General features: G+C 44.0%; 2 protein-coding genes across 3 annotated transcripts in view; both read right to left on the bottom strand.

Moving 5' to 3' along the window:
• The window catches only part of LOC118789951 (serum response factor-like), a 29,754-nt gene extending 25,814 nt beyond the window's left edge, over nucleotides 1–3,940 (bottom strand). For both annotated transcript variants that reach the window (XM_036546702.1, XM_036546701.1), the window contains exon 1: nucleotides 2,950–3,940. In XM_036546702.1, coding sequence (XP_036402595.1) covers nucleotides 2,950–3,603 — 654 coding nt within the window. In that variant the 5' untranslated portion in view covers nucleotides 3,604–3,940. The remainder of the gene's footprint in view (nucleotides 1–2,949) is intronic.
• An 8,822-nt stretch (nucleotides 3,941–12,762) lies between these two features.
• Nucleotides 12,763–14,591, bottom strand: part of ptk7b (protein tyrosine kinase 7b) — a 90,188-nt gene continuing 88,359 nt past the window's right edge. The window contains exon 20 of the mRNA XM_036547411.1: nucleotides 12,763–14,196. Coding sequence (XP_036403304.1) covers nucleotides 14,036–14,196 — 161 coding nt within the window. The 3' untranslated portion in view covers nucleotides 12,763–14,035. The remainder of the gene's footprint in view (nucleotides 14,197–14,591) is intronic.

Here is a 14,591-nt window from a genome sequence, read left to right as displayed (position 1 = left end):
AAAAACTTGAGACTCCGAGCACCACTTGCTCTAAAATGTATCTAAATACAGAAACATGGCTCTAGGTGGCACGGCTCGAGGAGCCGCATGCACGTAACTAACACTGCTGGTATGGTGAACACACCAACATATTCTTACTGTGCAACCGAAGGTCAAAGTGAAGCCATGTGATCACCTTCCACTCCACAACCAGACTCCCTCTCCCTACAGTGGAGTTAGAGGTTGCCACAGTGATGGTGGCACACTGAAAGGCATGGCACTGGGCAGAATACTGTGCTGACAGACTTGAGAAGAGGTTCTCAAGGCCAGTGACTGGTGGGGGGCCCAAATTCACAATCTGAACTTAGCCCTCCCACCAATTACCAGCCATGCGGGGATGTGACATACAAATAATAATGATCACGCTGGACTGGCTGTTACATAACCCAAGCATACTGTGTCACATGACCTGACTATCCGAAACAGGGTCTGGTTCTGCAGTGCTCATTTAAATGCTTTGTAATGCTGGCGTTTTTCATATCACACAGCATTTTTCTTTTTCCATAATAAAGTACTTGTTTTTGCAGATGACAAAGGTAAAACAGCCCACTGTCCAATTAAAGATTAAGCATGTGAGCAAGCACATGTATTGCAGTGTAAAATTTATTATAATGTGGGATGGGAACCACAGCTTAATGTATTAGAGATGTGAAAACAATAGCTCCCTCTCTTATTACTCACGATCATCTTTTGCTGGGCCTCTGAATGTGGATTTCTAGAGAGCATTACAAGAGCGTCTCTGCATGTATGAAACTTGCATGAGATCATCTCTAAAACATGCAAAACGCTACCTTTTTAAACACTAGCAGTCTGTGTGGCAGCACACCATACAGCCTTGCAGAGGGGCCATTCCCAGACTGCCAGGACTGACAGCCTCAGTTGTATGCAGCATCAGCAGTACCGGGCGGACACAGTGCGCCGAAGCAGAGGACAGGACGAGACCCATCCTGACAGGCATCCCAGCGTGCCTGCCAGCCAGATGAGCACATCAGCTATGAGAGGTGTGTGTGTGTATATGGTGGGGGCGTCCCGGACCCTGGCGCATCACCTCTGCCCGCTCGACCAGAAGACCCGGAGCAGGGCCCCACCTGGGGCTCGTGCCAGCATCACCACCTGGGTGCATCCCAGGCAGGGCCGGAGGAGGCTCGGCAAAACGCACGGCGCATGGTACACACAGACCTGACACCTCACTGCAGACAAAAATCACAGGGGCAAGGAAACCGGGGAAAAGAGACAGGCTCAGTACGAGGGGAGGGCGGGGACTGGGCTGTGTGTCGACTGGGCTGTCTGGCCTAAAATGCCTCTGCTGTCACTGTGCCCAGTAACCCAAGAACTGACATGAGCGGTTTTCAGCCCCGCGTCTCCACCGTCTCCCTTTCACTTCAAACATGCAAAGCACATCCTTTACAGCAGTAACACTGCAGCGCATGCAGAATTATAATAAAGTTTTGCAGAGTCCTGCAGGGGCGCCATCAAGCCCCAGTGGACACCAACAAAACCCTGTAAAATCCGGCGTGCAAGCTAATGACGAGGGGCACGAAAAAGACGCGCGGCCTCTCTGGAGTTCGGGCGTTATTACGTCGCTTGCTTGATTTGGAGATGCAGCAGCGGACTTCATGCAGGTGCAGAGGCTTGCCTGGGGTAATGCAGATCACCTCAAGGATAAACGCAGGCTCAATTAGCAGAGGAGACTGTTGCTTGGAAACAAAACAAGCCTTTGAAATTTCGTGAAACGGGATAATAGCGACCGCTCAAACATTATCTGGGCAATGCAGCGTCATCACACTGCTGAACAGACACAGTATGGCACATATGCAAACAACTGGAGGGCTGTGCAAACCCGTACCCCTGATTGCGAGGTGACTGAAATGCATCACTGCCACAAATACTTACAAAGAAAGAGGCAGATGGCAATAATGATACGACAGTGGACTCCATGACCTTTAACACTTCAGCACAAACTACTGTATCATATAAGAGACAATTACTGCAATTGCAACTGCAGTTATTAATTCCAAAAATGCTACTCTTCCTCAGTTTGTGAAGAACGAGGGTCACAGACATCTAGAAAGCATACTGAAGCCGCTCCTCTTTGTGTAGCCACAGGTCGCGCTTTCTTGATCACTGAAAAAAAACTTCCTCTGACCAATCTGACCTGAGACTTGGCGAGACTAAGCACTTACAGACTGACACAACAACCCTGAGCCATACACTCTGTCCTTCATTATTTCAAACATGTTTATAATCTGACACAGGGGATGTATTCTTAGATTCCCACAGATGAGGTGTATGTTGATCCTGGATGGAGGAGGGGGGCGGGGGCTTGGGGTGAAAGAGTATAAGACTATGCCAGTTGCTGCTTTCTATTTACAGCGAAAGGCCAGAGTCTATTGTGGCTCTCGGTTATTTGATGCCAGCGAAGATGGTATGTGCATCAGAGTTCTCCATTATACCCAAGGCCCACACGTGGAGGCTGCTCTAGCTGTTTGTGTAAACATAAAAGACATGTGGCCTGTGGCTACTTTTTCTTGAACCAATCTCAAACACTAAAATAAAAGGCATCGGTTGCTGTGAAAATCTGACAGGTTAGCAGCACTGAAATGAATTAGTAAATTAACAGCCTCAACTTGCTGATGTTTGTTTTCGAAATTTTCACATTTGAGTGTAGTTGAAGATGTTACAGTGTTTCTATTTGCCGGATAGTAAATTGATACTGGCCAGTCGAGCTGGTCCACATGTGAAATGAATTTGGATACACGACCGTCAGATAGCTCGCTGTTACTTCGTGAAAGCGCCGAGTGCAGGTATGCAGTAGTTTAACACCGACAACACACATGCGACGGCTTGAGAGAGGGCAGCTGTGTGTCACTTAACTTTCCTAGTTTACATGCGCCTACGGGATTCACCCACCTTTTTCATTATGCCAGTCTTCCTCTTGCTGAAAGTTGTGTATCGTCTCAGTTTATTGTCGATAAACTCCATTTTAATCTTCACTCGGCCACGGGTCTTCTTTCCTGGCTTTGCTCCGGCAACAACGCCGGAGACTACACCATAGCCGCCGGGTTGCGCTCCGGCCTCCTGTCCCGCTGCAGCGGCTTCCATCTCTGCTCTCTCCCGCTTTACCCCTTTTCTGCTATCGCCTACCGAACTTAAGGGGTCTTCTTCGTCCCCCGAGTCTGAATCAGCGTCCGAACCACTATACACCTGTGTTGCATTTTCCCTGTCCGGGTCAAATCGTCCACCCCCAGCAATACCACCTCCGGTGTTCATACAAGCGATACCACCTTGGCCGGTGCCCTGTAAATTGGACAGTCCTGCCCCGTTTCCCGGCCTGGCTCCGCCTCTGGGTCCCACTCCCGTCCCGTTTCCCCCCAACATCCCGGACCCGTCCCCCAGTCGCCCAACCCCAGCGCCGCTATCACTGATCGCTGTCGCGGTTAATTCTGCTCTGACCAAGCCGGGACGAATCCCGCTTCCGATCACTCCAGAGCCTTCACCCGTGTTACCCCTGCCGGACGCGGACCCGTTTCCAGTTGGTGTCGACCCAGCCTGGCTAGGTAACATTATATTGGGAGGACAGCTGTATTACTGAAATGCCAGCCGACCCCCGGCGCGTGTGAATGTTCGTGTAATTGCTACAAGGCACATAAAGCAATCAGCAAAATGTAAACAAACGGGGAAAACTACGAGCAACACTGATCGAAGAGGGTCCACGATATCGTTATAAATAGCAAAACGAGTTTCAGGAGAAACGCTGCCCCCAAGACCCTTCACCCCAGCTCAGTTTAGCTCTACCTCCTTTATTCCAAAACTCGCTGCACTTTCTCCAAAAGGAAAACACATATGACGCCCTTCTGATCACTCCGCCATGTTATGTAGTTCACTCCATAAACATTTAAGATGTCGGTTTCCGCCTCAAAGGCACCCTGACGGTAACACTGTGCTAGCGTTTCCCGTATATTGTTTTAGATTTGCGGGAAAAAAAATCTAAATATATTTTATCAAATATATATATTTTTTCTGAGCAATCCGAACGTGGACGAACATATCAAGTCAAGATCTACTTTCCTCCTTATAAAGCGATACAATGTTTCCTTTTATGGTGTTGTATCGCCTTATTTGGTGAGTCACAGCGTCGCGCCTCCATTGGCCACTGAGGACATGAGCAAGATCGCCATTGGTCAAAACTACATGTTTATTAAAATAAATACCAAAATGGTTGAGTTCATATAAACGTCACCGAGGGGCTCGGGGTACGTACAATGCATACTGTTCACACGAAGTGATAGTAGCAACTAGTTGCGTAAAAGATTAATTACCAAGTTTGATAAATTTATTGGGCAGCTGTAAGCACTAAGCATGTACAGAAATTTTAATTTCCAAAACAGTCAACGGGAAATGGTAAGCGCACTTGGCACAACTTTTAGATTAAATATAATAAAACGGTATCGTTTGCTTGCATAGTTGATGTTATCCGCCCGAGTAATGACTGCATATAAACTCTGTAGTCTGTATAGGTGTCTAAGCAGTATCCGTTAAGTAACATGAGAAAAACAGAGGGAGACAGATAATATACAGGACTTCACTGAAACAACAATGAGAAAAGCGGGTGTTTCTCAGAGGTTAGATCGAACTGAAGTTATTGGTGAAATTCTAACTGGTTTTCAGAGCAAAGTGTAAAACAGCGTGATCAAAAAAAGAATGCGTTTGAAACATTAAGGTCAGCTAAAATCAGGTCAGGTCAGTCAAATTCTTAATTATGGATCTGTGTAATTGTGTATCAACCCAGCACTGTTTGGTGGTGGTGGTGGTCTCACTTCACATGGGAGTGGTGAGACCTGTATTTAACAAGCTGGCAACATTTAGCCTGTTTTTACTGTATTCGGCAATCCCTTACAACACTGTAAATTAACAGTAATCACCATGTTAATGTTCAGAGGAATTCCAGTGTATATTGGTCATTTTTACCTAACTCACATCAGGTAACTGTGAAGGCCACAGTTGATGCCAGAGTGGTATTAGCCTTGCACCTTGCCTTAGCCCTGTGAAGTAGCTACATTGGTCAGACTAGACAAAATGATGGACACAGAGGCTAGAAAAGCCGTGATCCTGTTTGCTCTGCATATTCCTTCAGAGGCTCCTGTTTGACCATGGAATTTTACACTGTTAGCATTTGCGATGGTACAGGAGGAGAGGTCTTAATGCTTTCCCAGTGACTGGAATGGGGGCTGGAGTGGAGGCCAGAGGAATATTGCTGGATTCAGCATAGACTAAGGGTTTTTCCTGCTAAGGGTCTTTCCTGCTGAAGTTCAAAAGACTTCTCTGAATTTAACAAGGCTACAGGGCCTGTCTAATCAGAGGTCTGTTCCCTATCATTCATTCTAATGAATTCTGACACCCTGAGGTTCCAGTTAACCTTTTCCCACAGTGAAAGCTCAGGGTGCAGAGAATATTTCCCCCAGCTGGTGTGACACCACCCTGTGCCTCAGTTCCTTCCCCTCAGAAGAAAGGGACACTTGCTGAGGCACTAGTATCGTCTTCAGCCAATAAATGTGACTCTACAACCACCGCTAAATATTGTGACCGCACCATCGCCACTAGAGCCTCAATGTCCCGTCATAGTCTTCCACAGACTCACAATGCTGCAGAGCTGGACAGCACCTCTCCTACTTCGTGACTGAATACACCATGCAGGCATTTAAACCGCCCCTACAGCAGGACGAATCACCCCCACTGAGGACAGCATGACTCTCTGCCTTAAGGTGGTGAGTCAGTTACACAAAATGGCCTTCAAACATTTTATGGAGAAAGTGCTCATAGTTGTTGATAATTGCCTTTTATGTCGTGATGTTGTACTGGTGCATAGGGAGAGCTTCAGCAAAGAATTGCACAACTCAGGCAAGTTGATGACAGGATTGTAAGCACCGAAGGCTGAAGCCACAAAAGGGGGTCTTGAGTAGGAGCTGGCAGAAGTCTGCAACAGGTGAGCCCTGGTGGCAGTTGATGATTCCCAAGGGCGTTTGGTCAATGGGTGTTGGAGGTAAACCACAAGGAAAAATATGCTGATTCACAGTCCAAACATATTATGCTGTCTCCAAGTCCCGCTAACCCCACCTGCATTACTACAATGTTCAACAACATTGATGCTAATGATACAATTGCTCATTTTTCCCACTGTGTTTTATTGTGTTGCATTGACCATTTCAGCAGAGCAGTACTCTTTGAACAGTAAAACAATTGAAAGTGTATTTTTGGCAGGCGCGCAGCAATCTGAAATAAAGCCGTCAGGATTTCTTACATCCCTCCCACTTTTCGGTACAGTAGACTGAGCCAGGTTGTCTGGTTGCCATGGAAACATTTTTAAGTGGCAGCAACATAAAATTAGATTAGGCCATCACATATGCAAGCTAGAGTAACATGGAAGCAATGGAACATATTAACCATTTATGGAGATGGCGCGCTCAGATCAGCAACTCGGTATAGGACGTCATGAGCAGGGATGTGGCAGGACATTTGCAGTTTTGGCTGAGTTGATATGTTAGAGTTAAATTTAAATGAAGAATGTCAGGACTGATTAAATACAGTTCAGATGGTTCTGTCTGAAGAGTAGGCCTTCTTTGACTAATACAGACAAATTAAATAAGACATTCATGCCTGAAGCGTGTTATCATCAGTAAAATCCAAACAGACTACAGAGCATACATGCATGGTGAAAGTGCATTCAAAGCTGCTGGAGTAATAACTTTGTTAGTGTAATCATTTGTAATTTAAATACAGAACATTGTGGACAGAAAAGGTATCTCTCTCATCAGCCCTAACATAATGGAACAACTGGAGAAGTCGTTTTTTTTCCCTCTCCTGTTGCTTCACGACAGCTCCTCCGAGATGGGTCCGTGGGTAGCATTCTGTCTGCTCTTGTGTTAGACTGGTGTTTGCTGAGGGTCGCGTCAAAGAACTTTGCTCCCGAAGTGCAACATGTTTCTTGTCACATCGGCTGCTCGGAGAGTTGTGCTGTGTGGCTGTCAACACCCTTCAGAACGTGAAACGCAGGTTCAGATCCCTTTGTACCCTGGATGCTTCCCTGACCATCTCTGAGGGAGGGGAGGGGAGCGGAGAGGAGGTGGGGGACACGTGGGAGTGAAGTGCCCAGCTCGCCCGGACCGCGGCGCCTGCCTTTCAATAGGGGGAGCGTGCAGATGGCCTTCAGGGTCAGGCAAGGGCCGTATCACCAGAGGTCTGAGATTGCGTGGAGTACCCTTGAGAAGAGAAAGCGGTGAGGAGAACTGTGGGATGAAGAGGGGCCACATTTGCATGCCAAAAAGATCTCTTGATAGTGAACCTCTACATCAGTATGGATGAGTCACCCAGGACTGCCTCTCCATGGAGACCAAACGTGAGGAAGAAGATCCATCTTAGAAGGTGCCAGAATGAAAATGTATCTCCAGGAGCACAGAGATACAGATGACAGTTTGTGACAGTGTCTGTGTGACACTGAAGTTGTGTCAGTATATTAGTGTACCTCTTTTCTTCAAATCCTCAGTATTAATGCATACTGATGATTGTTTTGGCTGTTTCCAATGTGCCGTGTTTATATTAGAAAAAGAAACAGCTCGAGCTCCTTCGAACTCATTGGTGCACAAGAAGTTAGTTCAACAGGGAGCTGTTTATGAAGCTATTCTGGTATCTGCTAATGTTTGTGAGCTTCACTGTTTCTACTTGCAAATATTTAAACTAGAATCTTAATGCATCTGATAAAATTAGCCACCTGTTGAAAATGTGTGTTTAGCCTAATTTGCTAAATGCATTTGAGAGGAAGCATATTATCACCACTGAATGCATAAATAAGCACTATCATTAATAAAACAGTTGTCCCTTGACAAACACGGGGGTTATGTTCCTAAATAAGCTCACGTTTGGAGAGGGGTTGAGTCTATGGGAAATAATGGGTTTAGAGGAATGATCCTTGTGAGACTAACATAAATTCCTACAACATAGACGTCAAAGTTAAAAATAACCATTCCAAACTTACAAAAAAAAAAAAAAAGTCTCCCCATAACAACACAGCTCACAGCTGTAGGCCTAATCCCATATCACATGCTGAGATATGGATACGTTTTACTTTTTTGAACATTTAAAGGTTAACCATAATGGCACGCATCACTTTCTGAAAATGACTCCTGCTCTGTCAACAGTTCTATAGTTTAGGCATCGCCACTCCCGCCAACAGAAGACCACAGTTAGTGAAAAAGTGCACAGTTCTTAAAAAGGGAATAATCAAACCCCAATCTGATACACTTGCAGTTGTTTAGGGATGTCTGCTATGCTATTATCCTCATCAGTACAATTAATTATGTAAAAAACGGTGCATCAGGTTTATTATGTGTTTGTGTGTCTTTGCTGAAAAGCCAAACACCCACAGATGTCAGAGGGGCAGGGGAAACAATCTGGAAATGCTAGAGTTACGCTGAAACTTTAAAATCCCTACTGAGTATGTTCAAAAATTATCATCATATGGTGAAAATGTTCTAGATGACTTGGTATTCAGTTCAGATCAGTTGCATTCCTGCCCGTATAGAAAGCACTGGCTCATCAATATAAATGATTGTGATTATGTGAATGTGACAGATGGAATATTCCACAACAGTACTTTTCTCAGGCTGAAATGACTAATAGGTTAATTCCATAGCTGAGAGCATGGTTTCCCATAAGCAAGTGTGGTTTGTGGTTCCAGCATGGTGACATTCAAGTACATCAAGTTTCCCTCAAGTCCCATCATCCCATGCACAGACTCTTATCTGACCCAAAGCCGAAGCCTCTGCCTAACTGAATTCTGAGTTGCACTCTACAATACATGTAGAGTACCTTGCGGAGGACTTAATAATCATGGGCTGACTGCTTCAGACCCTCTGTTGTGCAGCACGCAGAAGAATGCAAATCTTCCATTTCCTGTGCTAAGCGCTGTTTTTCACTCAATGCAGCGACATGCTACCAGTCGTTAACAGGGGAAGGGTTTCACCTCAGCACCCAGGAATGCACTCAGTTTGAAAGCAGCATTATCAACGATGGAACCCAAAATGAACACCATGTACTTTGTGCTTCACCTAGTGTGAAGCAAGAGTGCTAGAGTGACTGCGCTGTACAGGGATTGTAATTGTCTGCCATTCCATCAAAGCCAAGTTTCACATGCTAATGTGAAATGTTAATGTAATGGGCACCTCACTACATCCCATTCAACAGAAGCTTCACATTTTGAAGCAGAGACAGTAAAGCAGAAAAGTATGTGAATGAGCTGTGTCCTTTAAAACTGAGATTGGCTCATCCAGATTTTGAAGGCCAGTTTCTACCGGGTTTTAAATTAAGTGCACATCATCTCAGAGACAGACATCTGCACTGCAGGACAGAGCTTTTACTCGCCACATGCTTCCATGAAGGATTCAAGATTTATTAATGTTGTGCATTAAGCCTGCATAAGGTTCTCACAACAACATGCTAAAGGTGGTTTGTTTACCTCTTAAAGTTATTTGCCAATGAAGCAACACAAAGCTTACGAAACGTCTTTCACATGCAACCATTTAAAACCAAAGCTATATTATTAGATATCCATGAAACCAGGTCTTCCTAATCACATTGGGTGTACAGCTCCAAGGCAGAGGAGATGTAGAAAGTGTTTGGGACAGCATGCCTTTTAAAATACGTATTTATGGCCTGGGGTTTTTCCTCCACAAAGTGATATGCAGGGCTTTCAACCTGTATTTCAATCAGTACCCTCCAGTCACTCTAATTTCAGCAATCCTGGAGCAATCAGCACAGGCACATAAGAAATTATATAATTAGTACTTGTGTAATTGTAACAGTTAGGGGTTTCTTGGTGAAAATTAAAAAGTTATGGTTAAGCGGAGGTAAGGTAGTGAAACATATGCACATACGGCATAAAAAAGCAGCACTTCACGTCTACCTGGTACGCTGCCTCCTAATGGGTATTATTTATTTTGCACTACTTGCAATGTATCTTTAAACCACACACAAATAACAACAGACGGGCATGTAATAAAGAGACATTCTGTCAGCCAGTCAACCTTGGAGGTGCATTTGATGCAGATTTACTGACTTCAAAATAATAATGAAAAACTTTATCATAACATCTCACAGCTAGAGTAGCTGTGGTCTCTGGTGAATGAACAGATGCGAAAGATCATCATGTTCTGCATATTTTGTTTGTTTTCCAAGGACAATTACAACACGCTTGTGCATTATTTTGCCTAATACACTGTATCTAAAATGTGAAACACTCCTCAGCGGCAGATGCCATTTTAAAGTCCACTTTGAAAACATGACAGAATTTGTGTTGGACAATACGCACTGTATGTTCAAGGCTTACAGTGACATCCTTGGAGGCCCTGATGCCAGACTGATCTCAGGATCCATAAACCCAAGGAGATTAACATTAACAAATGAATATTGAACAGACATGGGTGATGCACTGTAAACACAAAACATTAAGCCACCATTTTTTTTAAACATTCAAAGAGGTTGCAAAAAGCTCATGGCATATTACAATCCTTACCAACAGAAGAAACATGTTTCAGTAAATCAGCTGTCAGAATTTTTACTCCTTAACAAATTTGCGGTTTGGACATTGAAATGCTACTGTTAGATTCTGTTCCTAGGCTGCAACTCTTAACTGGACCTATATAAACTGCACAAAAGAAAATGGTAACAGAATGTCTTTGGATGAAAAATAGGATTAAAAAATCAGTCTAACAGCTAGAGATGAACAATTATGATTGTTACCAATTCTGTCAATGAAAGAAGAGACTGCAAATCAGCTGAGGATTATTATATGTAACCACAAAATTTAGAACATTAGACTTTAACTGAACTGTAAAGGTTACATTCATATGCGCCTTTTGTTTAGTTTGTTTACTTACATTTCCTGATATGAACAATGTGTCTATTTTTTGTTTTACACTGTTTTTTACATGCTAGTGCAGGTTAACATGTTACTGAGCTCCTTAGCTCGAGCCAATCTTTTCCCATCCCTGTAGACTAAGAAAAACTATTCTGTATACATGTTTCTGGTAACAATGTTAATTTATTGCCACATTGTCTGCACTGCTAAACAATAAGACTGACGTGATGTCAACACATGAAAACATCTCTGTCAATTTTCATTACCATGCACTCAATTTGTGGTAATTAAATTACTTAAATAATTGAGGAACTGTATTGCGATAATTAACAGGTGCTTGAAATGAAGCTTTGGTACTGGAGGATTCAAATACATGCAAGAAAACAACTGGAGAACTAAGGGCACGATATGTAATACATGGTAATCATGAGAATTCATGTTAAAATACAGTTACTGGGAGTTGCACATTTAAAGAATGCCTCAAGATGTTTTTCAGTATCATCCTGCACTGTTAAATGCAGGAGACAGGGAAAATAATGGGTGACAGGGTAATGTGGGACACTACCATGCCTGTGTGAGTCTCACACGGGAACCGTTTGGGAGACAGAAAGATGACACTGGTACTTCGACACGAACTCCTGTAAATAATGCATGCCGCTGCATTCACAGTGTCGTATCAGCTCATGGGAGACCGCCGTTTCCTCTTCCTCTTTTCTCTCACACAAGAATGAACTCGGCATCTGGGCGCTTTCGACCCACGAGGGAATGAAATCACTGCAAGTCTCCTTGGTCTGTATAGAAATTGTCTTAGGATCCATGGATCTTTGCAGGTGATCTAGAGAGCAGCAGATGAGACAGGCTAGGGTGCCAGACCAGTACCCTGAAAAATACAGATTTGCTTTCCAGATGGGTTGCTGTTGCTGTTAACTGAATTGTTTCAATGAATATTTGGTAGTATGAATAAACATGTAAGATGTAACTCATCCTGGATGAGGGCATCTGTCAAGCAAGTTAAGTAATGTAAATCTCTTCAAGATTAGGCCTACAGGTCGACAGCATCACTGTGGAAACCACAGATTTCTATTGAAGACCACCCTTTACTCAGCAGTTCTGAGATAAGAGCCACCTAGTGGCCATTTACCATACATTTCCCTTGAGAGTAAAACTCATCTGTTCATTTGAGTTTGATTACCTGTCATGACAGACATATCTAATAAAAAGAGACAATTTTTATTTATTAAGCAGTACATGGACTTCAGCCATACCTACTGTACTGCTGCTAGAAACTCAAAGTCACGCTCTCCTTTAGCAGACCCAAGCACCATTTCCTCAGAAGTCAGACATCAACAGACATTGATTAAAAAAGAACGTTTATTGAAAGCATTGTGTATACATCTTGGCTACTGTGACCATTCGCAGAAGCAGATTAAAAGAGATCTAGGTGTAGGTGCCTAGTACTCAGATAAAGTAAAACAGCTAAATATGTATATTTTGAGCATATAAAAAAGAAAAAAATAAAAAGGCTTTGAAAAATTCCAATAGAAAACAAATATCCATTAAAAAACAAGAGGCATTTGCATTTTATAAGGTTTGATAAAAACTGGAAAAAAAAAATCCTTCATTTACCAGGCACTTTAAGTCTTTAGTGTGATGGCGACCCACAGTCGTACCAATTCTTCCACCTTAGCCATCTGGTTAATATACAGTCTGGCTATTACCATACTGAATGAACATTGAGCTGTATTATAAAATGGTGAATACACATTTGACCATACATAAAAAACAAACAGTACCATTCTGAAAAACAAAAACAGATGAGACAGGAGCCTTGGTAATAAATAAACAGGTTCCTGCACTTCCTTCTAGAATACAATAAAAAAATTAAGTATAGTTAGTGCATGGTTTCTAAATTATGTACACATCACCAGGTAGGATGGTCCAGAATTCTGCATCGCTGGCTCTGAGCAAGGAGAGGAATTGTGATTAGACACATGGGATTGGGGGGCTGGGGGGTGTTGCACTGCTGTAATTGTGATAGGCTGCTATGCTGATAGTATTGATAGTAATATACATATATATTTACTACGGTGAATGTAATGCTTGCTTTCGTACACTGAACTTGCTAGGTCACTGAAACCCCCTTCCTAAACCATTATATAATATTGCCACCTGAATCGCAGGTCCACATTGAGCGCTACAGAGTTCAAAAAAACCAACAATCCCACACAAGAATGCTGTCCCACACATTCTCAAGCACATGCGGGCACACGCACGCACGCACATACACACACACACACACACACACACACTTTCCATAGTTTGTGTAATTACTTCTTGCAACTCAAAAACAGTTTGTTTCCCTCTGAGCCACGGTCGACGGTACTTTAAACAAGCAGCGACTCTTTGATGAAGGGAGACTCTTTAGATATCCTGAGGAATTGGCTTTCTCAAACAAAGGAGCTAGAGTGGGACCCCAAGAAGCCTTCCAGGAAAGCCCTTTTCCTTTTTTGTGCTTGTTCCTTGGTCTTCGCTGCCACCCATACAACAAACTAAAGGTAATGCTAATTTGTACACCTTTAAGAAAAAAGTGTTCTCTTGCACTCGTTAAAACATACACCACAATTTACAACCCCAGACAAGCACAGCTTTCGAAAGATCCAGCATTCATAGCGCCCCCTCCTGGCTTGTTCCACTGTTGGCTCCTTCAGGGTTTTCCTTGATCAGGTGGTATGAGGCCCACAATAGTAATCGGCAGAGGTAGTTCCCAAAGTCCTTTGCACTAGGGCAGAAAATGTCCTGGGGGCATGAGTTCACCCCTAGAGGTGCAGCTGATCAACAATCTGAAAAGGGCCAAGTCAGGCAGCGGGGCTTAGTTGCCAGGCTGCAATTAAGGCAAGCAACTGCCCACCATTTGTATCAACATAAAACTCAACACACCGTCTCCTTTAGTATAAAATGGTCTTTTTTTTCACCCCATGAAATGACGTAGACTTATCAGTGACCCCAGTTTCTGGTCCATGGGGGCGGGGGATTGTGGGGACGCAGGTGGACACTCTGTCCATTGGGCCAGCTGCCCCCCAGCCACACTCAGACCTTGCTGTTGGAGGGTAGCTCTCCCAGGGCGTTGACCAGCTCACTGAAGGAGGGGCGGTCCTTGGGGCTGGAACCCCAGCAGCGCACCATCAGCTTGTAGACTTTGGAGGGGCAGTTCTCTGGCACCGGCAGCTTCATCTTCCCTCCCTGTAGACCTGTAGGAAACATAAAGAGAACAAAGTGAAACTCCGTGAGACACTCAGAGACACAAGGGGTAAAGAGCACGGCTACATAAGACACTGAGAGACACAAGGGGTAAAGAGCAAGGCTACATAAGACACTCAGAGACACAAGGGGTAAAGAGCAAGGCTACATAAGACACTGACAGACAGAGGGTGCAGAGTGAGACTTGGTGAGACAATCAGAGACACAGGGGGTAAACAGTGAGACTTGGTGAGACAATCAGAGACACAGGGGGTAAAGAGTGAGACTTGGTGAGACAGAGACGCAGGGGGTAAAGAGCAAGCCTCTGAGACTCTCAGAGATACAGGGAGTACAGAGAAAGACTCTGTGAGACACTCAAAGACCCAGAGAGTACAGAGTGACAGAG

This window comes from Megalops cyprinoides, chromosome 15 (genome assembly GCF_013368585.1).
Source record: "Megalops cyprinoides isolate fMegCyp1 chromosome 15, fMegCyp1.pri, whole genome shotgun sequence".
In the NCBI taxonomy this organism is placed as follows: domain Eukaryota; kingdom Metazoa; phylum Chordata; class Actinopteri; order Elopiformes; family Megalopidae; genus Megalops; species Megalops cyprinoides.
The sequence above is the reverse complement of the archived record's forward strand: the minus strand, read 5'-3'. Positions and strand labels throughout refer to the sequence as shown.